This window comes from Saimiri boliviensis, chromosome 7 (assembly GCF_048565385.1).
Source record: "Saimiri boliviensis isolate mSaiBol1 chromosome 7, mSaiBol1.pri, whole genome shotgun sequence".
Taxonomy (NCBI): domain Eukaryota; kingdom Metazoa; phylum Chordata; class Mammalia; order Primates; family Cebidae; genus Saimiri; species Saimiri boliviensis.
Window position 1 is genome coordinate 9,981,386 of NC_133455.1, and position 22,896 is coordinate 10,004,281.

General features: G+C 58.3%; 2 protein-coding genes across 6 annotated transcripts in view; one reads left to right on the forward strand and one right to left on the reverse strand.

The window, feature by feature from the left end:
• Positions 1 to 5,380, forward strand: part of VPS37B (VPS37B subunit of ESCRT-I) — a 30,565-nt gene extending 25,185 nt beyond the window's left edge. Inside the window, exons 3-4 of the mRNA XM_039471736.2 lie at positions 2,174 to 2,256; positions 3,131 to 5,380. Coding sequence (XP_039327670.1) covers positions 2,174 to 2,256; positions 3,131 to 3,622 — 575 coding nt within the window. The 3' untranslated portion in view covers positions 3,623 to 5,380. The remainder of the gene's footprint in view (positions 1 to 2,173; positions 2,257 to 3,130) is intronic.
• The window catches only part of HIP1R (huntingtin interacting protein 1 related), a 34,759-nt gene continuing 13,332 nt past the window's right edge, over positions 1,470 to 22,896 (reverse strand). For 2 of the 5 annotated variants that reach the window (XM_074402109.1, XM_039471732.2), the window contains exons 2-32: positions 22,049 to 22,112; positions 21,548 to 21,690; positions 21,307 to 21,363; positions 19,853 to 19,933; positions 19,386 to 19,462; positions 18,997 to 19,058; positions 16,439 to 16,579; positions 15,722 to 15,779; positions 15,557 to 15,632; positions 15,288 to 15,428; positions 15,104 to 15,165; positions 14,815 to 14,887; positions 14,554 to 14,737; positions 14,375 to 14,463; positions 14,171 to 14,287; positions 13,993 to 14,094; positions 13,508 to 13,702; positions 12,487 to 12,634; positions 12,314 to 12,400; positions 11,818 to 11,925; positions 11,571 to 11,707; positions 11,263 to 11,373; positions 11,003 to 11,061; positions 10,748 to 10,778; positions 10,611 to 10,673; positions 10,298 to 10,398; positions 10,034 to 10,139; positions 9,763 to 9,886; positions 9,620 to 9,681; positions 9,292 to 9,498; positions 1,470 to 4,343 (exon numbers count right to left, since the gene is read on the reverse strand). In XM_074402109.1, coding sequence (XP_074258210.1) covers positions 4,122 to 4,343; positions 9,292 to 9,498; positions 9,620 to 9,681; positions 9,763 to 9,886; positions 10,034 to 10,139; positions 10,298 to 10,398; positions 10,611 to 10,673; positions 10,748 to 10,778; positions 11,003 to 11,061; positions 11,263 to 11,373; positions 11,571 to 11,707; positions 11,818 to 11,925; positions 12,314 to 12,400; positions 12,487 to 12,634; positions 13,508 to 13,702; positions 13,993 to 14,094; positions 14,171 to 14,287; positions 14,375 to 14,463; positions 14,554 to 14,737; positions 14,815 to 14,887; positions 15,104 to 15,165; positions 15,288 to 15,428; positions 15,557 to 15,632; positions 15,722 to 15,779; positions 16,439 to 16,579; positions 18,997 to 19,058; positions 19,386 to 19,462; positions 19,853 to 19,933; positions 21,307 to 21,363; positions 21,548 to 21,690; positions 22,049 to 22,112 — 3,288 coding nt within the window. In that variant the 3' untranslated portion in view covers positions 1,470 to 4,121. The other 3 variants (XM_039471733.2, XM_039471734.2, XM_010342763.3) reach the window with 3 other exon arrangements.

A 22,896-nucleotide genomic window follows, 5' to 3' on the forward strand; every position in this document is an offset into this window, starting at 1 on the left:
ACGGGATGCATAGCAGGACTGCCCCCTTCTCCCAGGGGCCCTGCAGTGGCGGTGACTGCCGAGGTCAACCCAGGTCCATGCACACCTCCAGGGTCTGCAGCGTGGAGCAGGTGGCAGCAACGTGGGCACCTTGGGGCAGTTACTGGAAAAGGGGTTGGGGATTAGGAGGAAGCCAGCCAGTTCAGCAGTCACCAGTTTAGAAGAGTAGACTTAACCACTCTTAAAATTCAAGTCTCCACCTTCTCTAAACAGCACAGAAAGAAAGCAGTTTTCTGAATTATGATATTCAATGAATCTCTTATGCTGTTTGCCCATTTGTCTTATGCTGTTTGTTAATGGTGAAAAATACCCCCATCACTGGAACACTTTATTTTAATGGCACACTTTAATTTACAGCCACTAGGAGGAGACATCAGAATTGAGTATCGTTGAGCGTCCTGAGTGCTTTTGATAGCTATCAAAGGGACATTTAGATAAAGGGAAGTTGGACCTGGGTGTGGTGGTGCACGCCTGTGGTTCTAGCTCCTTGGGAGGCTGAGGAGGAAGGATTGCTTGAGCTTTGGAGGTTGAAGCTGCAGTGAGCCATGATTGCACCCCTGTACTCCAGCCTGGGTGACAGAGCGAGACTATGTCTCTACAAAGAAATGAAATAAATTAGCCAGGAGTAGTGCTACTTGTCTATAGTCCCACCTACCCTGAAGGTCGAGGCCACCATGAGCTGTGATTGCATCACTGTACCGTACTTCAGTCTGGGTGACAGAGTGAGACCCCATCCCTTAAAAAAAAAAAAAAAAAAAAAGAATTTGGGTAAAAAAATCACCTTCTGCAGCAGTGATGTCTGTCACTATTGCTATCGTCTTGTCATTTTCTCCATTAACTTTATTAAAAATGTACTGCCACACACCCAAAATAGGATGACCTAAAGTAAAAAGACCGGTAGTCACAAGTGCTGGTGAGGTGCCATGTGTCTGCTGCTGGTAGGAGTGTCTGTGGGTCATTTGGGACTTACAGCGCACGCCACTACAGCCGGTTCCTTTTTCATTTCACCTGGAGAAAGTTGTTGGGTAGTACCTTCTAAAATTAGGAGTGTGCATACGCTGCAGTTCAGAGGCTCTGCCCCTGAATGTTCACCCAAAAGCAATGGACATTCATGTCTCTCAGAAGATAGGTACAAGAATGTTGTATCTTCGGCCGGGCACGGTGGCTCAAGCCTGTAATCCCAGCACTTTGGGAGGCCGAGGCGGGTGGATCACGAGGTCAAGAGATCGAGACCGTCCTGGTCAACATGGTGAAACCCCGTCTCTACTAAAAATACAAAAAATTAGCTGGGCATGGTGGCACATGCCTGTAATCCCAGCTACTCAGGAGGCTGAGGCAGGAGAATTGCCTGAACCCGGGAGGCGGAGGTTGCGGTGAGCCGAGATCGCGCCATTGCACTCCATCCTGGGTAACAAGAGTGAAACTCCGTCTCAAAAAAAAAAAAAAAGAATGTTGTATCTTTATTACCTTACTTAAAAGAAAATTTGGAAGCAATCAAAATGTCCATCTACAGAGTGATGGGCAAATAAAGTATATTTATACAATGGAACACTACACAGCATTGAACAGACATGAACTGATACATAGACCAGAGCAGGGTCTCAGAGACGCAGTGCTGAGTGGAAGGATCCAGCAGAGTATGTCCTGTACTGCCTGATTGCAGGATGTCAGTTCAAGACCAGGCGGGGCTCCTCTGTGGTGGCGGAGGCCAGCGTAGGGGTTACCTGGAGAGTGCAGTGGGCATGAGGGTGCTCGGTGGAAACGTTCTGTGTCTGGATCAGGGGTGGTGGTGGTTGGGGGTTAAACACATGGAAATTTGAGTTACACACTTAAGATGTGTACACTCGATGTAAGTTATCACTCAAAACGTAAAGGAAATACAAAGTGGTATGATGGCCCTGTCACTGCTCCATATTCGGAAGCAGCTGGCTCTGGGCAGCCACTGACCCGGGGGTGCTCCGACATGGGATGTTGGCCCCAGGCACTGGCTCAGTGCAGTTGTTCCCTTGTAGGTTTTCAGGCATCAGCTTCCTGGAAAGGAAGATGCGATCCTACTGTGGTCTGCGTGGGCGGCGTTGTCAAGGGCTTTAGCTGGACACCCCTCACTCTTTCATGCCTCTTGCTTCTCTTCCAGACAGACAGTCTAGCAGTGCTTCCCTGGAGACCCTGTTAGCACTTCTTCAAGCAGAAGGGGCCAAGATTGAGGAAGACACCGAGGTAAATCCAGCCAGTCTTGGTGGAATCCTTGAGTCACTTTGGGCAGTCAGCGGGCCCACTGTCTCCAGAGACCAGGAGTGCTGCACCGCCAGTCAGGAGGTGGTGCCTCCTAGGTGTCCGGGCTGCATGCCAGCGGGAAGCCTGGCCTGTGGGCTGGGGAAAGTGCCAGGCAGGGGTCCAGGGAGCAGCAGGGGGAGTGAGGGCAGGGCTGAGGGGGGGGCCAAGAGAGGGCATGCGTGCCACCCTGTGAACCCCAGCCCCCAGGGCCAGTGGCAAAGTACCACGTGCCGCGGTTCATGCATGAGCTGGGGGCTACAGACCCTCTGGGACAGGTCCAGCTGTGCACGAGAGCCTTGAGCCTCGCCACGTGATAAGGAAACAAGTCAAGGTCGAATGTTGCACAGTTGTTGCAGGCTGGGCCGGCAGGATCTTGCCAACGTAGGTCTGGGTTTGATCAACTGTGAGGCCTTGGGGGGGCCTGGCGGGCACAGGCGTTTCTGCCCTGCTGACCCACCCAGGGCGAGTCTGTCAGTCAGGGTGTGGCTGGGTGAAGGCAAGGGGATGTTGGACTCCACTGGGCTCAAGAGAGGCCTGGGACCCTCACCCAAAGGCCAGCTCCTCCTGGGCCTCTGCCTATCGCGCTGGTGGTGGTGTGCGCAGCAGGACTGCCCTTCAACCACCCTGGTGGCAGCTTGTGCTGAGGTCAGCCTGAGCCCATGACCTCTGGGATCTGGAGTCGGAGTGGGGCCCTGGGGAGGTTAGAGGCAGGCGTGGTGTTGGAAGCAGCCGGGCGTTGCCTGTCCTTGTGCCTAGACATGAAGGGAGCATCCTCCCCATTTGGCTGTTGCTGTAACCGGGTTTCTGCCTTTTTCAGAACATGGCAGAGAAGTTTCTGGATGGAGAACTTCCTCTGGATTCCTTCATTGATGTCTATCAGAGCAAACGGAAACTGGCTCACATGCGACGGGTGAAAATTGAGAAGCTCCAGGAGATGGTGCTGAAGGGGCAGAGACTCCCGCAGGCTTTGGCCCCGCTGCCGCCCAGGCTGCCCGAGCAGGCACCTACTGCCCCCCTATCCTACTCTGCCTCAGAGGCCAGTGGGCCCCCCGCTGTTGCGCCTCGGCGCATACCCCCACCACCACCCCCGGTGCCTGCAGTTCGCCTAGCCACCCCGTTCACTTCGGCCATGGCCTCGGGACAGGCTGTGCCGTACCCAGGATTACAGTGTCCGCCCCTCCCACCCCGCGTGGGGCTCCCCACTCAGCAAGGATTCTCTGCACAGTTCGTGTCCCCGTATCCACCAGCTCTCCCCCAGAGACCCCCGCCCCGGCTGCCTCCGCACCAGCCGGGCTTCATCCTCCAGTGAGCACCAGCGCCGTCCTTCCTGGGAGACCCTCCGCCTGCTGTGTTGCGCTCTGCAGACGGGAGGGAGGCTGGAGGTCTGCTCTGTGCCAAGGGCTCCAGGGCCCTGGGCCAGCATGTCCATCTGGTTTTAGAACTGTAGGTCAGCGGTGAGTAGTAGAAGCCCAGGTTTTGGGCACCGAGGCAGTTGTGTGTGCCGGGTCGCCGCCTGACACCTGCGCGTCGCGTTGGTTTGCATTCTCTGTGTGATGTCTAAGTATCTTAGTGCTGACGAACTCATGTTTGGGAAGAAACAAAGCCTCTTCCCCCATTCCCTTTTAGAATCGTGGTCCTCCCATTGCAGCTTTATTTAATGAGCATGGTTCATGATACTTATTTTATTTTCAAAAAACAGTCGTGTGTGTCTCACCCAGTGGCCGCTGCAGCCCTGGTGAGGGTGGGTGGGCACCAGCCAGCCTGGAAGAGTGCCGTGGCCAGGCTGCCACCTGCAGCTGCGTTGTTGCTCACTGAATCTGTTGGGGAGAGGTCATCACAGTCACCGCCTGACCTGGCTGCTGCTCTTGCTTCAGAGCCACAAGCAAAGTTTGCACTGGGCCCACTGCCGAGTCCAGAGGCCGGAGAATGGCCACCGGTGTGGGAGGGGACCGCACGAGCGGGACTTTGCACAGCAAATCGTGTCCCCAGCTGCTTCTCTCCCTCCTGCCTCGAGTCGGCCCCGGAGGTTTCTATGAAGAAATAATCCCCCAATATTTTTACTACATGTGTGATTTTCCTGTTTTATATTGAGAAAGAAAATTTTTTGACACTCCCAAGACCATTCAGGGAAATTTTATAAAAAATGCAAATATTGTCTTGAGCAGATTGAAATGCAGATGAAGCGGATGCGATTTCCTACCCTCGGGTGTCCGTGCTGTGCCTTAGTTCCCCAGGTGCCAGGACTCACACCTGCTAGGGGCTGGGCGGGGCCCCCGGTGGCTCTGCTTTCTCTGAAGGGCTTATCCAAGTTCATTGCCCTGTTACATGTGGTCAAGACGTCCGACTGCCTTGACCCAGGCTATCCTTAGCCAGTATCTTCTGCCCCTGGCTGGCTAGTAGCTGGGCCCCAGGGCAGTGGTGGTAGGGATTTGGAAAAAGCCCACCCCACGGGACTGAGGGGCGGGGCTGTGCTCCAACCACCTGGACCTGCTCTTCTCCCCACCCCCGTGGAACCTCATCTTCACGTGCCACGTGTGCTGAAGGCCTAGGGCCCAGCAGGGGGCAGTGGCATCTGTTGACAGAAAAGGCCCAGGTGCTTACCCGTGGACCTGCTGGGTCGCCCCTCCCCTGTCACTGGTCAGGCATCTAGAGCCCTGACCTGTGCCTAGCCACCAGGGTGACAAGGCAGAACTGAAGCGGGGTCTGTCCCAGTGGGCCATAGGCCAGGCCACTGCCTTTTGTCCTCAATGACTGTACATTCCTGCTCTCGGACTTGAACTCTACTGTAACCGTTTTCTTAAAGGAAATGAAGTTGTGCAGGATGATTCACTGCCATGCCACTCAGGCAGGCTTGCCATGTTTTGTGAATCTCCAGTGAGCGGTGCCACCCGCCCCCATACCTCCACCACCAGCCGCTGTCAGGGATGCCACAGCCCAGCCACGGTTGCAGCCAAATGCGTTGCGAAAGGGCCTCTGGCTGGGCTCGCCATCGCTGTTCAGGGCCGTGTCCGGTGCTGTGGCTGTAAAGCTGTAGGACCCTTTTTAATAAATAGAGAATTATTAATAACAGGCCTGTTATTTATTTACTTGGGGATGTGGATGTTCATGATGGTGTGGTTCTAAAGCATCAGTGGTCAAACTTCCAGCAGGGAAGCTGGCTGGGATGTCTGAAGCTGAAAACAAAATGTCTGCCTGTCCAGGATCCCTGGCTCAAAGGCGGGGCCTCTTATTCTCTTGGTTTGTCACCAGAGTCATAAACAGCAGTGACGGACAGAAAGTCCTGTGTGTAAGAGAGCATGTCTTCAGGATCACAGCCACTGTCCAAGCAGGGGACCAAAGGTGACCTCAGGGCTCGGGCTGTGCCTGCACTTTGTCCTTGAGGTTGCCACCATGTGCTGTGTGAATGCGTAAGCTCATTAGGATGTTCTGTGGTGGGCTTTAGTGAGGAAACCAGCAGCTCTGACATTCTGCTTTGGGGGCTTGCCAGCAGGGGTTTTAAAAAGGCAGTTGTCTCTGCCCACTCCAAAGCCCAGTGGGTGCTGCTTCCTTCTCTAGGCTGAGAGGTGGGGATCCTGCCAGCCCTGCCTCCTTGGAGAGCTGCAGAACTGTACCCTGTGCTCTGTCCCAGCTGAGCTGTGTGCCTGCGTCTATGTGTCCACCATGTACTCCCTGCCCTGGCTGAGCTATGTGCCTGCGTCGAGGTGTGCCTGCCGCCCCGGGCGAGGTGCATGCCTGCATCCCTGAGTGCCCCCTGCCCCTGCTGAGCTGCATGTCTGTGTCCCTGTATGCCCGCCACCCCGGCTGAGCTATGTGCCTGCGTCGCTGTGTGCTCATGCCCGTGTGCCTGCCACTCTGGCCAAGCTGCATGTCTGCGTCTGTGTGTGCCTGCGTCTTCACCACCGCAGCTGAGCTGTGTCTCAGGGTCAGAGTGCCCCTGTGAGGGACTTCAAGAACTGAGATGAGTGCAAGCTCCCGTTGCTGTCTCTAAAAGCTGCCATTCCTGGCACATCATCATCTATGGGGATGTGCAGCAGAAATTTCTGTGGTTTTTCTGTGAGGAAGAGGGAAGCATTTCCTGAGAAACCTGTTTGCCTTAAAGTAAAAGTGATAGTTTCTCTTTTCCTGGTGGCTGCCAGGAAGCTTACAGCCAAATCTTGTCTACTCAAGTGAGGATGCTGGACTTCACACAGTTTTGTGGCTCATGAACCTTGCTTGTGGGAGCCTTTCCTCCTGTTGTGTGGCCTGTTCACAAGGATGATCAGGGAGGGGCAGTGACAGGTCTAAGAGGGCCAGGGAGCAAGACCAGAGAGGGTCTCTGTCTTGCTCCCCGTGTGTGAGGGGGCCTCTCCAGTTAAAGGTTTCAGCTGGGCGCAGTGACCTGTAATCCCAACACTTGGCGGATCACTTGAGGTCAGGAGTTCGAGACCAGCCTGGCCAACATGGCAAAACCGTATTTCTACTAAAAAAATAAAATAAAAAAAAAAAAAAAAAAAAAAAAATTAGCCAGGCATAGTGGCACATGCCCGTAATCCCAGCTGTTTGGGAGGCTGAGGGAGAATTGCTTGAACCTTGGAAGAGATTGCAGTGAGTCAATGCCACCGCACTCCCACCTGGGCAACAGAGCAAGACTGTCTCCCCCCCCCAAAAAAAGGTTTGGTCATTGAGGACTTGAGAATGATCAGTCAAGTGTCGTCAGTGCCTGCAGACTTTCACTGGTCTGTATCTGGGGTAGAATCGGTTCTTTTTGTTTTCTGAAGCCACCTCACTATATAAACGACCCAGGAACAGGGTCTGTCTCAGCCTGCATGGTCAGTTTGCAAAGCCCTTTCACACATATGGTCCTAGTCACTTGGCACACCACCCCTGGCTACACAGCCCCAGCCAAAAGGCCCCACTTCATCCTCCAGGAGATCTGGGCACAGGTGGGAGGCTCGTCTGAGGCCATACAGGAGCCAGCCAAGGAGCCTGTTCTACCCCCGACCTTCCCTGTCCTGTTTCTCCATAAATGCCAGTCATCTTGGCAGGAGGTAGGACAGGGTGAGCCCACCCGCCTCAGCCTTCCCTCTGGCATGTGCTCCTGCAGAAAGTGGGTGATTGAGTGATGCTGCACACACCCAGGGACTAAACGCCCTTACAGCTTTTCTGGTAAGTGGAAAGGCTGTGTGCGGCCATGGCTCAAGTCCAGGCCAGCTGGGAGTCAGGGTCCGCACCTTAACTTAGGGACTGTCAACTAAGGCATGGTCTCAGACAGGCGGAAGGGGTCAGCAACTGCTGGGAGCCCCAGGGAGGCTGTGGGCGTCGAGGCTGGAGTGGAGGTGGCCTCTGTGGAGGCAGCTAGCTCTTGACCTCCTGTGTAAAAAGGAGGGCCTTGAGGCCATAAATCTCCCTGAGATGGAAGGCGGACATGCACAGCCAGTGACGGCTGTGCTGAGTCTTTCTGCAGTCCCGAGTGCTCTAGGATTAAATGCAGACACGATGGGGTCCCCAGCCCAGCACCTGGCCAGGGCCTGACAAGGGAACACATGTCCCTGGAGGACTGAAGAGCCAGGCACAGCCCCTCCCTGTGGGGCATCAGTGACACAGTCAAAGTGCATTTTATTGCCAACAGAACACTTCAACAGGAGGAAAGGCTAACACAAAGCCAAGAGACTGGTCCTTCTGGCTCATTTTTGTTCCTCCTGACCTTAGCCAGTATTTGGTAGTCTTTCCAGAGCACAGGGTGAATGGCTAAAGGGCTGGGGGGGGGGGGGCAGGAGGGCATGGCAGCTGCTGGTCTGTCCTCCCAGCCTCGTCCCACCCCTCCTGCCACTCCCCTTGGGCTCAAGGGACACCCATTTGTTCAAATCCAGTGGGCAGGCAAAGCTCTCTCTAGCTGCTGGGTCCCCTCCCTGAGGGTTTCTGGCTGAGCTGGAGGGCCGAGGGCCAGGGTCCCTCTCTCCGAAGGGCTGGAAACCATCCCCCCCCGCAGGTGGGCAGTGGGGCTCAGCCAGAACAGGGGAATGGAAAACAGGAAATGGGGGTGGCTGCAGATTCCAGCAGGAAACGGAACTCCAGGAGCTAAGGCAGGGCTGGGCCACTGTCTCACCTCGCTCCCCAGAAAGCGGCCACTTCCAGTATCTGACCACCTCCTGGGGGCTCCCATCACAGAGGCCTGAGGGCCAGGCCTGAGGAGTAATGGGTGACATTCCTCCAGCCCACCCAGAGCCTGGTCTGCGGAGGCCTCGCGACTGGAGGGCCTGGTGGAATCAGTGCCCAAGAAGGCCACAGGCAGGATGGTGGGCCCCAGTCCTGTCAGCTGGCACGGGCTGTGCACCTTCCGTCCATCCACGACCTCAGGCTCTTAGTCCAGAAGGCAGGGAGCCCCGCGCTGGCCCCATTTCCCAGTGTGCTGACTAGAAACGTAGGAAGAAGAGCTCTACCTCAGAATATTAAAAATGCTCTCTATATTTCCTGAAGAGCTGAGGCTCGGGCCTACTGGGTCCTGGTTGTACCCCAAAGTTCCTTCTGCAGATGATAAATAAGAGATGTCCAGAAGCACCAACCACATGGCCCATGAGCCCCTGCAGGCTCAGTAAGGGCCAGGGGCCTTGAGGACGCTGATCTGGGCAGTGGGGTGGGAGGCTTGGGCCCCGGGTGGAGGGCAAGGCCCCCCGGCCCTGTCAGGGCAGCTGCAGAGGCCCAGGCCTGTCTACCAGCTGCCCTGCTGAACCCCTGGGGGGCCTAGTAGTTCACGAGTTGAGCTGAGTAGATACCATCCTTTTTGTCAAGCTGCAGGAGTCAAAGGTGAGGGGCTCAGTGGTGATCGCCAGGCTCCCGGGGCCCCACCTCTCCCTTGAGCAAGCCCCTCCTTGCCTGCTGTGTCACTAAGGCTTATCAGTGGTTCCTGACTTCTCCAGGAATGTGCACCATGTGCCCCTTTGGGACCAGGGATGACACTCCCCTCCAGGAACCGCCCCCCAACCCCAGTGCTCACAGCACCTGGTGGTCCTGTCTGGGGGCCACGCTGGGCTTCTGGGCCAGGGGCGGTTTCTTGGTGGCTACACTTCGGGGGGCAGTGCTAGGCCGGCTGGCCGCCTCCTCTCCAGGGCTGCCCGCTGCCCCAGCCAGCACGTAGTGTTGCTTCCGTAGCTCCCCCAGCCGCATGCGTTCAGCATCCAGCGTCTTCTCCAGCTCCAGGACACGCACCTGCAGCCGCATGGCCTGCTCAGCCCAGCCCAACGCAGCCCCCCCCCACGGAGCCCTCTCCCGGTCCAGGCTTCACCCACGGGATGAGCTCAGAGGTCATGGGGCAGCCGTGGGGACCTACCTGGGTCTCCATCTCCTGCTTCTTCAGCTTGATGAGGGACAGGCCAGAGAAGTCCATGGTGTCTGTGGCCGGAGGGCAAGTAGGTGAACATCTGGGTATTCAGCCTCAGGAACCGGCAGCTCCCCTCGGCACCTGGCACTCACCTCTGTCCTCAATCTGTTCCTGGCCTGACTTGGTGGAGGCCACTACATTGGCGGCCCTCTCGTTGACCATGCGGGAGCATTCCTGCAGGCGGCTCAGGTGGGGACTGTTCTTGTCGGCCTTCACCTGAGGGGTGAGGGGTCAGAGTGGGCCCAGGTCTCGCAGCTCAGGGCAGCAGCAGCCCTGAGCTTGGCAGCCACAGCCAGCAGTTAAGGAGCCCCAGGCCAAGCCGAGCCCAGAGCCTAGTATGTCACTGTGGGTGCACAGGCTCACCTTGGAAGCTGCCACCAGTTGGGCCGTGCTGGCCGCGATCTCATGGGAGCAGACGATGAGCTCTTCATACTTGCCCGTGTGAAGCACCACCTTATCAGCCGCCTCCCTGAGGGGCGAGGGCCAGTCACGGCCAGGGCCTCTAACCCCATGGACAGCTGGAGCCACCCCACACCCCCTCTACTCCCAGCACCCTGCTGACCCGAAAACTGCTCTCATTGGCAGAAAGCAGTCCCCTGCCCACCACCCCCCCCCCGGGTAACCTACACCAGCTGTGTGGCTCCCCAGCCCACAGCCTTGGAGGCCGAGATGAGGCCTTCAGTCCAGCGCGAATTCTTGGCGTAAAATTCCTGCTGTGTGGCTGCCCCCTAGTGGCGACGAGAGAACAGGGCAGGATGTGCCAGTCATGGACACCGAAGGTGGAAAGGGGTCCCCAGGGGCCCTTCTCCCCTCACTCTGGCCGTAAGATGCGTCCTTGAGGCTTCCCTGTGGTAGGGGGTGGGGGTCTCATGCCCAGGTGGGCCTGGGCTGGGGGTCAGGACCCTCGTGGACTGTGCCCAGCTGCCGGCGGGCCCCTTACCCTGCCGCTCTCCACTATCTCCTTCTGCAGGCTGGTGGATGTCGTTACCAGAAGCCGGATGGCCTGCCGAGACCAAGACAGTAGTGACTGGTGGCCCTCCAAGTGCAGAGCCCACCCCAGGGTTGCAGCCCCCTCACCTTCATCAGGTCTGTGCAGGAGTTGAGGATCCTAGGGGAGGCAGAGGAGAGAAGCGGAGACTTGGCTGCTGCTCGGCAGGACGGTCCACACGACCCCAGGGCGGGCCTGGCCCCAGGGGGGCTCAGCAGGTGGGGAGGGCATGTCTACTCTGAGCCAGGCCTTCCCTTCCCGTGAGTGGAACAGCTGGGGGCAGAACCTCAGGGGCCATGGGGAGCCCGCCTCAGGCCGGGCCTGGGGGACCACACGGGGCTCACCTCTCGTTCACCTCCAGCTTCACCCCTGAGCTGGCATGGCGCGCCTGGTTCATCATGTCCTGCACCCAATGACAGAGCCGTGAGCTGGTGGGGAGGAGGGGACTGTGGCCCCGGGAAAGCCGGGGCTGCCTCCAGCCCTCTCGGCTCTCCTGCCTAGAGGCTGAGAGCCGGAGTGGGTGCAGCCTGTACCCAGCCCAGTTGGGGCCGGAAGCCCCCAAATCTCCACAGGAGCCAGGGGAGTCCCCAGATCCTGTGCTCACCTCAATCCTCCGCACGGCCTCTTCTATGGCTGCGGACGTGGCTGCCATCTCCTTGTCCACCATGGCCCCCAGCTCCTCCTGCCGCACATCTAGGCTCTTAGGTTTCAGTTCCTGCGGAGGATGGGAGTCAGACAGGGCCTGGGATGGAGGCTGGGGGCCAGAGGGATTGAGGAGGGTGCATGGTTCCCACCCTGTGTCCTGAGGCTGCAGGCTCCACGCACAAACACCTGTGCAGCCCAACCCAGAGGTGGGTGCAGAGGTCAGAGGCAGGCCCAAGCCCCCTAAACCCACACTCAGCTGCGCCTCACCTGGCCCAGCTGCAGGATGCCCTGCAGGGGAGTCCGCACCAGGCCGGCCTGGATGTGCTGCAGAGCCTGCCGGTCCTGCAGCTGCCCCATGAGCTCCAGAGCCCGGGCCCCACACTCCCTGCAGGTGTCTATCAGGCCTGGGGTGGGAAAGGGCTGTGAGTAGATCCCCTCACAAAGGCCCCACAAAGACCCCATGGGAGACAAGCCAGTGAGGCGGCCAGAACCTGCCATCCCGGGACCCACTTACGGTCAGCAGGATCAGTGGGGGCCAGGTGGGAGGTGGCACCGCCATTGACGATGGTGTCCGCAGCCAGGTGGGAGAAGCGGGTCAGGGCTGCTACCAGGGTGGAAGCATCTGTGCAGATGGGTGGGGCCGAGGTTGGGAGAGGATGATACTGAGACGCTAGCACTGGGACCATCGCGGCCGGCCAGCTGCCCCGAGAGGAGGAAAGGAGGGCTCGGGCAAGACAGCATCCAGAAGGCAGTGGGAACCACACGGCAGTGTGTGTGGCCCTGGGCCCTTCGGTGCCCTGCCAGCTGCAGACACATGGTGGCCCCAGCCCCGAAGACAAAAGCCTGTTTGCCCACAGGGCAGGGCTGGGTTCCTAGGTGGGAGCAGGCACAGGGCATCTGCTTGGCTTCCTGGAGAGCTGCCTGCTGTCTGTAAACCTCCCGAAAGGCAAGAGGTGGACATGGGTGCTGGAGCTGGGACACAGACCCCGCCCTGCCCTGGCTGCACTCACCTGCCAAGGAGGTCAGGTACTGGGCATGTCCCTCCTCCAGGGCGCTCACGGCATCCAAGGCCTCCTGGGCCCTGCTCACCAGGTAGTCTGCCAAGTACAGGGAGGGGTGAGGCCCCTGCAGCCCGATGCTCGGGGCTGGGGGACGGGAAGGAGGCAGGGCCCCTCCCATCTACCTGGGGAGCTGGTGCAGCGCAGGTACAGGGGGTCGTCCAGCTTGCTCACAGCATCCTGCAGGATGCCCGCAGCCTCGGCAGCAGTGCCCCGCAGCACCGCAAACTGGTCGTCCAGTAGCCTCTGCCGCAGCCCCTGCTCCTGAGACTCCTGGCAGTGCGGGCAAAGAGGGCAGCTTAGAGACACTCCCAAGACCAGGAATGTGCCCCAGCCCTGGACCGGCCCACGGGCAGCCAGTTGGGGCCCAGCTGAGACCCTCACTGGGCACTGGGGATGGGGTGGTGGTGGAGATTTCTAGAGAGAGGCCTCCCAGGGTGGACAGCTCAATAAGAAAAAGATAACCCAATGAAATCATGGGCTCAAGGATCTAAAACACGTTTCTCCAACGATACACAAATGGCCAGTGAGCTCGTGAAAAGATATGTAGCACTGTAGCACCCTTTGCCATCAGGGAAACACGTATCAAAACCACGAGAAACCACTCCACACCCGCCAGGATGGCTAAAATAAAAAGACAGTAATAAAAGCATTAGCAAGGATGTGGAGAAACTGGAAGGTACATGTATTGCTGGTGGAAGGTAAAATGGTGCAGCCACGGTGGAAAACAGCCTGGCAGTTCCTCAACAAGTTAACAGAGTCACCGTGAGACCCAGCGGGTCCACTGGCTTCCACGCACATTAGCTATCTACCCAAAAGTGACAGCAAGTGTTCACGCAGAAACCTGCGCTCAAACGCCCACAACAGCCAGAAAACGGAAGCAACCCAAATGTCCACCAAGTGATGAACAGATAAACATCATGTGGTCTGTCCACACAGCGGAGTATAGTTCAACCACAAAAGGAATGAGGGGCTACGATGTGGGGACCCTTGAAAACATGATGCTGAGTTGAAGACGCCGGACACAAAAGGACGCATGGTATATGATCCCCTTTACGTGAAATCTCCAGAACAGGCCCAACAGAGACAGATTGCTAGCTGCCGGCAGTGAACTCAGTGGTGCTGCTGCGCCTGGGGAGGCCATACCTTCTCCGCCAGACGGCCCTGCAGCTCGCCCTGCTCCCGGGAGCTGCGCTGCTGCTCCTGGCTGAGCGCCGCCTCTGTCTCACGCACCAGGCTCTGGGCCACCAGCAGATCGGCCTCCCGCTGCCGCACAGCCCCACTCAGCGCATCCTTCTCTGCACTCAAGGTGTCCAGCCGTGAGCTCAGCTCTGACTGGCTCTGTGGACGGACATGGATACGGGGCATGTGAACAGGGCTCCCAGGCCACATCCGCCCTGCCCCCAAGCTTACAGACTGGGCGTGGGGGTTAGTGACCACCCCCATCAGACTCAGGGCTCCCTGAGGACTACGTCGGTCCTATCTCCCATGTAGCCCCTGGGTCTGGGTGAGGGCTGCATCCCAGGACCAGTGAGTGGCACCCAGGTATGGCCCGTTCATGGGAAAGGGGACCTGATTTCTGCCCAAGACTGGCCCTAGAACCCCACCCCCCACATCGAAGCCAGAAGTACCTGCTCTGTGTGGCTCAGGGCCTCCTGCACGTGGGCCAGCTCCCTGGCCTTGGCCTCCAAATCCCTCTTGAGCTTTTCCAGCTGGTCGCTCTGCTCCTCCAGCTGGGACAGGACAGCATGTCACTGGGGCAGTGGGCTGGGGATGCCAGGGCGGGGCCCTGTACCACAGGGTACATACCTTCAACTCTGACTCCCGCTTCACCTGCTCCACCTGGAAGGCCAGCTGCTCCTTCACCCGCGCCACCTCCTCCTGGCTCTGCTGCGTCACCGTCAGCTGCTTGGCTGTGTCTGCGTTCTGCACGGGCAGGGGAAGGACTCATGCTCTGCCGCCGTCCCCGAGAGGCCCTGCCACTGGCCACAGTGGAGGACAGGCTGAGCCTACCTTCCTGAGCAGCTCTGCATGCACGTGGACGAGCTCATTGTGCTTCTCCTTCAGCTTGTTGTAGCGCACCTCCGTGGCACTGGCCTTCCCTGTGGGCAAAAGGAGGCAGTGACGTCCAGTGTAGGGTGGCAAGGGCTAGGGATGCACCCCTGGACCCCTGTGGCCGAGGCCCCACACACTCTCAGCCTCCTCGCGCAGGCCCTGGCTCCGCTCGCCCTCCAGCTGGGCCGCCCTCAGCTGGGCCAGCTCGTGGCGGAGCTGCTCATTGTCCACCAGGGCCTTCTGCTTCTGCTTCCGCTGCTCCTCCAGCTCGCCGTCCAGTGCGTTCACCTGGCCTTTCAGCTGAGAGATGTACCGCTGGGCCTGTGGGAGGAGGGGTGATGTGGGGTCCTGCCTGGGCTGGGAGGGGTCCAGCTCCCACCCGACCCCACCCCCGGCACCTCCAGCTTGATCTTCTCCAGCTCAGAGCGGAGCGTTTCCACCTCTCTCTTCAAGCTCTCAATCTGGAGGTCCCTGGGGACAGAGGTCCTGGGGTTCAAGTTAAGTCAACCAGAAAACTCAACAGACCCGGGCAGGGGAACTTGTCTTCTCCTCAGTGGCCACTCAGGATTTGGGCACCTCATGGGTTCACGTTCCCCACTCATGGCCTTTCCAAACCAAAAGTTTGGAGTACAGCTCAGCCAAGGCCACTTCCAGCCACCCCAGCCCAGTCGGCTTCTCGGCCCTCACCTGTCATCCTTCACAGAGCCATTGGGAGGTCCAAATGTCTGATCGAAGAGGTCAGCCACCACCTGCCACAGCAAAACACAGTGACCCCTGCCCCACTCACCTGTGCCCTCCAGGCTGGGCAGTGGGCAAGGGGAGGCCTGGCCTCATGCTGCAGCTGGAAGGCTGGGGGAGACAGGTGGCTTACCACTGGCTCCCCTGCAGGGGGCCCCGTGCTGATCTCAATGAGATTCTCGGGCTCCTCGTCCTCCGGGGCCTCTTCGGGGATCACCACCACCGGCTTGATGTGCTCGGCCAGGGCTGAGGCCCGCAGGAAGTTAGGGGGTCCCTGCAGGCGGCAGGTGGGACCTGTTCAGCTGTCCCCCAATCAGGAAGCTCTCCTTCTGCCATCTCCAGAGCCTGTGTAGGGCCCGGAGACCAGCGGTGGCAGCCTAGGGGCCCTCTGGAGGGAGGTACCTCAGGCAGCCGGGGGATTTGGATGAGCCGCTTGAAGTACAGCATGTCGGAGGCTCTGCGGAAGAAGTTCCTGAGGCTGCAGGGGAAAGATGGTGGGAACTTCAGGGAGGGGCTGCTGAGCCTCTCCCCCGCCAGCCTCAATCGTGGCCCTACTCCAGGCAGTACCTGTGAAACTGCTCGTGGAACCGGTCCCTGTGGCCTTGCAGGGTGTCCGCAGGGAGACCTGGAGAGTGGCACAAGTGTGACAAGACTTCTCTGCACACTGCTCAGGGGCTCGCCTGCCCTACCTGTTCCTCTGCATGCTACAAACTGTCCTAGATCAGCAGTCACCCAAGACTGGGCCAGGCCCGCTCTCCCGTTGGGAGGGAGAGACCCTGTGGGAGGGCTCCGTTCAGACAGAGCTGGAGAAGCAGACAGTGAGTGAAAGGACAGCGGTGCGGCGGCTTCTCACTGACCCACACCCGGCTTCACCAAACACATTCGTCCCGGGCCGACACTAATACAGTGGTTCTCAAACTGTGGTCGAGGAACGAGACCCTTTCAGGGGTTGGTGAGATCAAAACTCTCCTGAACACCCGAGACACCTTTTGCCTTTTTGTGCTCACACCTCCGGTGCGCCTGGTGGGAGACACCCGGGAGCAGGCGGGGCCTCCGTCTTGCCCAAGCCAGGCACTCGGGGTCGTAAAAATGAAAACTACACCCCTCACTAAATTTTCTGTTCGGTAAAATAGTGATTTTTTTCATAAAATGTATGTTATTTCTATTAATGGGTAGTGGGTTTACTACCACGATTTTTAAATGAATAAATCTCTAATGTCTCAATTTTCCTTTTGGACAGTGAATGTCTAGGCCATGTAAACACAGCCACCCCGGGCCACTCACAAGAGTGTAGCTTGAACAGGAGCTTGACCGTGTAGTGGTAGAGGTGGCTGCAGTCCTGGATAACCTGGATGAGCGGGGCCAGGCGGCACTGGCCTGAGGACATCTGGGATACAGCAATAGCCGTGTTGAGCTGCCGGAAAACTGCAGGAGAGGGGTGGGAGGAAGAGCATGAGCCCTTGGGAGCCGGGCAACCTGCCCGAGGTCGTCCAGCCTCAAAGCAGGGCCCTCGGCCAGCTCCCACACACCAGAGTGCCCCCTGCCTCCAAGACAGGAGCCTCATGTGCCGGTGGCTGCCCCAGGTCCAGACAAGATGCTCCCGCGAAGGAGGTCAAGGGCAACAGCAAGGTCAGGGCAAAGGAGCGCCAGCCCAGTTCAGCAGGGGCTTCCAGACAGGGTACCTGACTGACAAGGGTGACAGACGGCTCCATGCCCCCGGGCCTCACACCTGTGCCGAATGTCAGAGCAGGAAGGAGGCTCACGATGGAGTACCCCAAATGCCTCACTTTGCAGATGTGGAACAGGCAGGGCTTCCTCCAGGTCACAGGGCAGAGGGGTCAGGACTTGGCTCTGCAAACCTCAAGTGACCCTGAAACCTCGCTTTCCCTTGGGACCCCCTTCCCCTGCTCCTGACAATGGGGCCTTGTATCAGAACTACCAAGTGGAAGGGACAAACGACAAACATGAGGCTGCCTCCTCCTTGGCTGGCAGCTTCTCTGGGGCAGGGAGAAGAATGAGAAAGAGCAGACAGCCGGCCAGCACGGGAGAACGGCCAGGCAGCCCCCGCTGCACAGACCTGTGCCCTGGCCCCTCAGGTCCTGCTCTTGCCTTGCCTGTGGTGGGACCACCTGCGAACCTCTGCAGTGACAGGAGAGAGCCTGAGTGGGAGGGGCAAGAAGGAAGACGCCAAGTGCTTCCCCTTGCCTTTTAACAAAATTAATTTTTAATTACATGTCACGCTAAGTGTGTTTGCCTTGTAAAAAATTACAGTACACATCAAGTACTGCTTTGGATCTTAAACACGTATGTACATGCTGTTCTGCAATCTGCTTATTTCACAGGGCAGAATGTTTTCTAGATCTTCCTGGTCATCACAGATTCGGACACCTCTCTCTCTTCACCACCGCCCTCCGTTCTCTGCTATACACAGACAGCGAGATGCGGGCAGGCCTCCACTGAGGCGTGTTTAGGATGTTTCTGCTTCTTCACTGTTACAGACCCCGTCACCTCTGCAGTTCTGGGAGTTTCTCCAGGAGATGTTGGTACACCTTCCTTTGTGCTTCATCAAGACACCGGAGTCACCAGGTGGGAAGCGTGCCTATGGGTGTTCTCCACTCCCCCTGTAGAGGCCACTGCCTGCCCACACTGACCTTCTCCCATGCCGAGGGCATCTGGCTCCTGCCTGGTGGCCTCCGTGCTGAAAGGCTCAGGCTCAGCACGTCTCTACCAGGACACAGCCTGGTAGCTCTGTCCTGAAGCATAGCTGGGGCCACACCTTTGGACACCTGCTCCCTGCTCTCCATGTTGGATCCTGAGCAGGCTTTGCCCAGGCACAAGGGTCCAACTCTGAGCCTATCTCTCACCCACCGAACTGAATGCCCATCAGGCTCGCCCAGCTGTAGAGGCCAGACCTGGGGATTCGGGGAGGGGGCTGCCCAAACTGCCTCTGATTCCCAGTTTCCCTCTGCTTCTTGCCCTCTGATGGAGAGCGCTGAGTCACCCGTGAGCTGTTTTGAAGCTGCCACCCAGAACAATCACTTCTCCAGCCTGGAAGCTGAGCTCTCTGAGATTTCCTGTCCAGCAGCTGCCGGGTTCCTCTGCTAGGAAGTCTGACATGACTGAAAGGCTTTCTAGAGCAGAAAACGGGCAGGATGACCCAAACCACCTCCCTTCCAAGTAGGTTCTGCAGGTGGTCCAAGGCTGGGGCAGGAACCTGGCGAGGTGGCTCCTGTGCACACACCACCTCACCCTCTCCATCTTGGGGCTGATGGACTGACGGTCACTGGGTGAAAGAGATGGCTGAACCTGTGTCCTGGACGTACCTGCTAGAGCCTGCCATGCTTTGGAGGTGCCAGGAGGCCCCATTACCTGTTCCTGGAGGTGCATGGACCCCGGGAGGAGCAGGGGCATTTCTTTTGTTTTCTTTTGAGACTGAGTCTCACACTGTTGCCCAGGTTGGAGTGCAGTGGCATCATCTCGGCTCACTGCAACCTCTGTCTCCCAGGTTCAAGCGATTCTCCTACCTCAGCCTCCAGAGTAGCTGGGAATACAGGTGTCGTGCCACTATGCCAGGCTAAATTTTTTTTTTTTTTTTTTTTTTTTTAAGTAGAGACAAGGTTTCACCATGTTGGCAAGGCTGGTCTTGAACCTCTGACCTCAAGCGATCTGCCTGCCTCGGCCTCCCGAAGTGCTGGGATTACAGGTGTGAGCCACCGCTCCTGGCCAGGGGTATTTCATAGGAAGTTGGTCTGATCGCTAACGTCCTCTTTCATCTTCTTGTCCCATCTCTGGGGACTTAGCAACACACTCAGACCCCCATATCCCCCCTCTGGATGGCTCACCTGATTCAGAAAGCTTCAGCTCACAATCCATGTAATCAAACATCTCCACAGTGAGCTGGAAGCTACAGAAGAGGAGTGGGGGAGGGATGAAAAGGGTGGGTGGGCCTGCCAACGTGTCCTGATACCACCCAGTGGAGAGTGGGGATGGGGGCACTGCAGACGCTATGGCTCTGGTGTCAGCGTGCCTCTGCCAGGACAACAGTCCTTCAAGTACACCCCACCCCTTTAACTTCAACCTCTGTTCCCTGGGGGGCATGAGCATCAACCAATAAGGCCACCGCCTCACTCTTCAACCCCACCGTCCCCTGCAGACACCTGGGTGTGAAACCCGGTAGGAAGGAGTGGAGACACCAAGGGCAAGTGCCGGGTAGCCGTGCAGAGTGACTCACATGTTGTTGACGTCGGTCCCAGCTGCCTTCTCCAACACCTCATCTGTCACCTCCAGGCCCGCAGGAAACTGGGGGTGCTGTGGAGAGAACCCCCACCCAGCTGCCACTGAACCAGGGGCCCCATGCTGGGTCCCTGGGCCCTGCTCCTGGCAGACCCAGGCTGTGGTCCACATAGGTGGCAGAGGGGTTGGGAGGATGGGAGCACCCAGCCAGGACAGCAGAGACTGAGGAAGCCCAGGACTGGGGAGGCCCATGCCCACTTCCACAGAAATGCCTCAAGTGTTCTGGGAGCTTTGGGATGCCCTGGCCTCCCTGTCTCCCCTTTAGTCACAGTCAGAACAAGAGGGTTAGTGGAAAGACTCACGGATAGGACAGATCCCCCCCTCGATGTCCCAACATGTGCCATGATGTCACAGTGGGAGAAGCCCACAGGTCCCTCAGCCCCATGACTCCCCCGAGGAAACCACCTTGAGGTGGAAGGAGATCTTGGTCAGCAGCAACTTGGTGTAAACATTCACCAGCTGTCCGTACCGGTCATGCAAATGTCCCTGTGGGAAGACAGGGTAAGGGACCACTGTTCCGGAACATGTCCAGGAGTCCTAAAGGACCTGGGCCTGAGAGTGACCCGCCACCAGGCACTTCTTCATTCAACAAACGTCTCCTCCCGGCCTCCACCAACCTCCCTGTCTCTAGCTTTTTCCCTTAATCTTCCTCCTTGTCATTCTTGCCAAAGAAACTCTTGTGAGAAGAGAGCTCTTTGTCCAGGGCAGCAGGCCAATTCTGAGCGGGGACGCTTTATTAAAGTGCTGGCAGAGGCACATCCCGACGGGTGCCTGGACACATCCTCCCTGCTCTCTCCTCCAGCCCCGTGGCCCCTGAGACCAGGCCAGCTGGGCCTGCATCTGCAGATGACACCACGGGCAATGTTTTCCTCGCTTCAAGGGACGTGAGTCAGTGCAGTGGTTCTGGGTTGGGTAACACCTCGGTCAGGCCTCCCTGTGGGTCCCCGTTCCAGGGCCTGGCCTGCTCCTGTGTCCCTGCTGCCCAGGGCAGACGAGCGCCCTGCAGTGCTCCAGAGAGAATCAGGCCAAGGCCCTCTGCCCACCAGGACACCTCTAACTCCTGAGCTCTTGCAGCTCATCCAGAACACAGGTCCCCCGGGCTCTCAGGCCTTACTGCATCTAAGAGTCATCTGTCAAGTGTGCTCAAAATGCAGACTTCCAGTCCTGAATTTTTTTTTTTTTAATAACTTTTTTTTTTTTTTTTCTTTGAGACAGAATCTCACTCTATTGCCAGGCTGGAGTGCAGTGGCTCGATCCCAGCTCACTGCAACTTCCGTTTTCTGGTTTCAAGCAATTCTCCTGCCTCAGCCTCCTGAGTAGCTGGGACTATAGGCACGCACTACCATGCCCGGCTCATTTTTTGTACTTTTTAGTAGAGACGGGGTTTCACCATGTTGGCCAGGATGGTCTCGATCTCTTGACCTCGTGATCCGCCCACCTCGGCCTCCCAAAGTGCTGGGATTACAGGTGTGTGAGCCAGCGCGCGAGGCTGGTCCTGATTCTTTAGCAGCAGGTCTGGGGGAGTCCAGGAGCCTATGCCCCACTATGGGCTCTCTAACCACCACTGAGGTGCCCAGGCTGTGGTGTTGCCACATTTCCCAACTCATGAGGACTAAAGGGCCCGGGTGACTTCAGAGCTGGAGGGCCCACGGGTTGTGTGTGTGGAGCACCTTGGGCCAGGCCTTCAAAGGCAGGCGGCATCTCCCCGAGCAGGCCCCACTGCTGCCTCTCCCACTGTCGCCCCTGGGAAAACCCAGGCACCCAGAGGGAGCTGCCCATAGGGAACTGCCCTTTGCTCAGCCCCGAATGCTCAGGAAACCCCTGAATGCCAGGCAGGGCCTGGACGGGGCTGGACCTACCCACAGGTCACCAATCTCCCGGATGTTGCTGCGGTACCGCTGGCAGTCATGCAGCACCTGCAGCACAGGGAACAGGGGAGAGAGTGAGGGTCCAGAACCCCAGGGTAGGGCCCTGAGACACGTACTCCCCACCCGAGCGGGAGGAACAGCCCAGAGCTAGGGAACAGGAGCGGGGCCGGAGCCCACACGTCAGCGGGACAGTGCCCCACCTCGGGGAGCAGAGGGGACAGCTGCCACTCACATTGGGATGCCCATCTCGAAGGACCTTGTGGAGGACATGGCAGAACTTCCAACTGAGGATGGAGCTGCTGGGCAGCGGCAGCCCGATGGCGTAGGACCAGAAAGTGAAGGCACCCTTCTCGTGGTGTGTGCCCAGGATGATGCCTGCAATGTCAAGGCCAAGTGCGGAAGCAGAGACTAGAGCGTGGGGAGCTCAGGGGCTCAGCAAACACAGCTGAGAGAGGCCAGAGCCACCCAAAGAGGGCCAGCCCCCGATCATGTGCCCATCAGCCCAGAGCTCCAGTGTCCAGCCAAGGGGACATGAGTTAGCGCAAGACAAAGAGACCTTAACTAGGCCCAATGGGGGCGTTTTCTGTGATGATACAAGCTACACAGGACCCTACTTCCCAGGCTCAGCGAGGGAACTTGTGACCCCGGCACAGCTGACCACAGGCCACCTGCAGCGCCATGCTACTTCTGCATCCACACTCGACTCCTGGGCCCAGGAGCTGGCCAAGGATACGCCGGGCATGCTTCTCCTTCACAGGGGCCTCCTGGGTGTTGATGGCTTTGCTGATGCTGATGGCCTGTGAGGGACAAAGGAGCAGTGTTCAGAGCCCCCAGGCAGCCACCCCAGGAGACACCACCCCAAGGGAGAAAAGTGTAACACCCAACAGGATTCTGTCTGAGTTCCAGGCCAGCAGAGCAATGGGGGAGGCAGGAACCCCTCAACCTAAGCCTCCGAAGGACTCCTGTGCCTGACTGGTACAGCTGGACTACAGTGAACACCAAGAGCTCCAGGAGTCAGGGGACAAGGACCAAAGCTGGGCTATGGCTCCAGGAGGCCACCCTGCCCAAAACATGCACGACTTGGCTCTCCTGGTAGATGCGGTGCCCTGAGCCCCAGGCTGTGACCCAATGTGGCGTCTTCTGGCCCACTTTCACCTCAGGGAAAAGTGCCTGAGACTGGAGCCCCGGGCTGGGGCCCACCTGGCCTTTGCAGCACCCCACAAGCAGTCCACGTCACATTGTCCCCCTCTCTCGGGAGGCATTCCCACGAAACCTATGCTGAGCTCAGGGCCTGTGGCCCACTGCCCCCTATGCTGCCTCTCTCCTGGGTGGGGACTCGCCCTGTCAAACTGTGTCAAGCTCCTGTTGCCACCTGCCGCCCAGCCAGGGGCAGAGGAAGGCAGGAGTGGGGTCTGCAGCTGTCACCTGGAGCTGCACAAGTGAGACCCTCACATTCAACCAAGGCCAGGACCTCCGCATCCCTCCCGGCTCTACCTACAGCAGTCTCATCCCCTCCCCCACCCCCAGCTGCTGCCTCCTTTTCGAGAAGACTTCCTGGACGTCACTGCTCTGGAGGAAGGC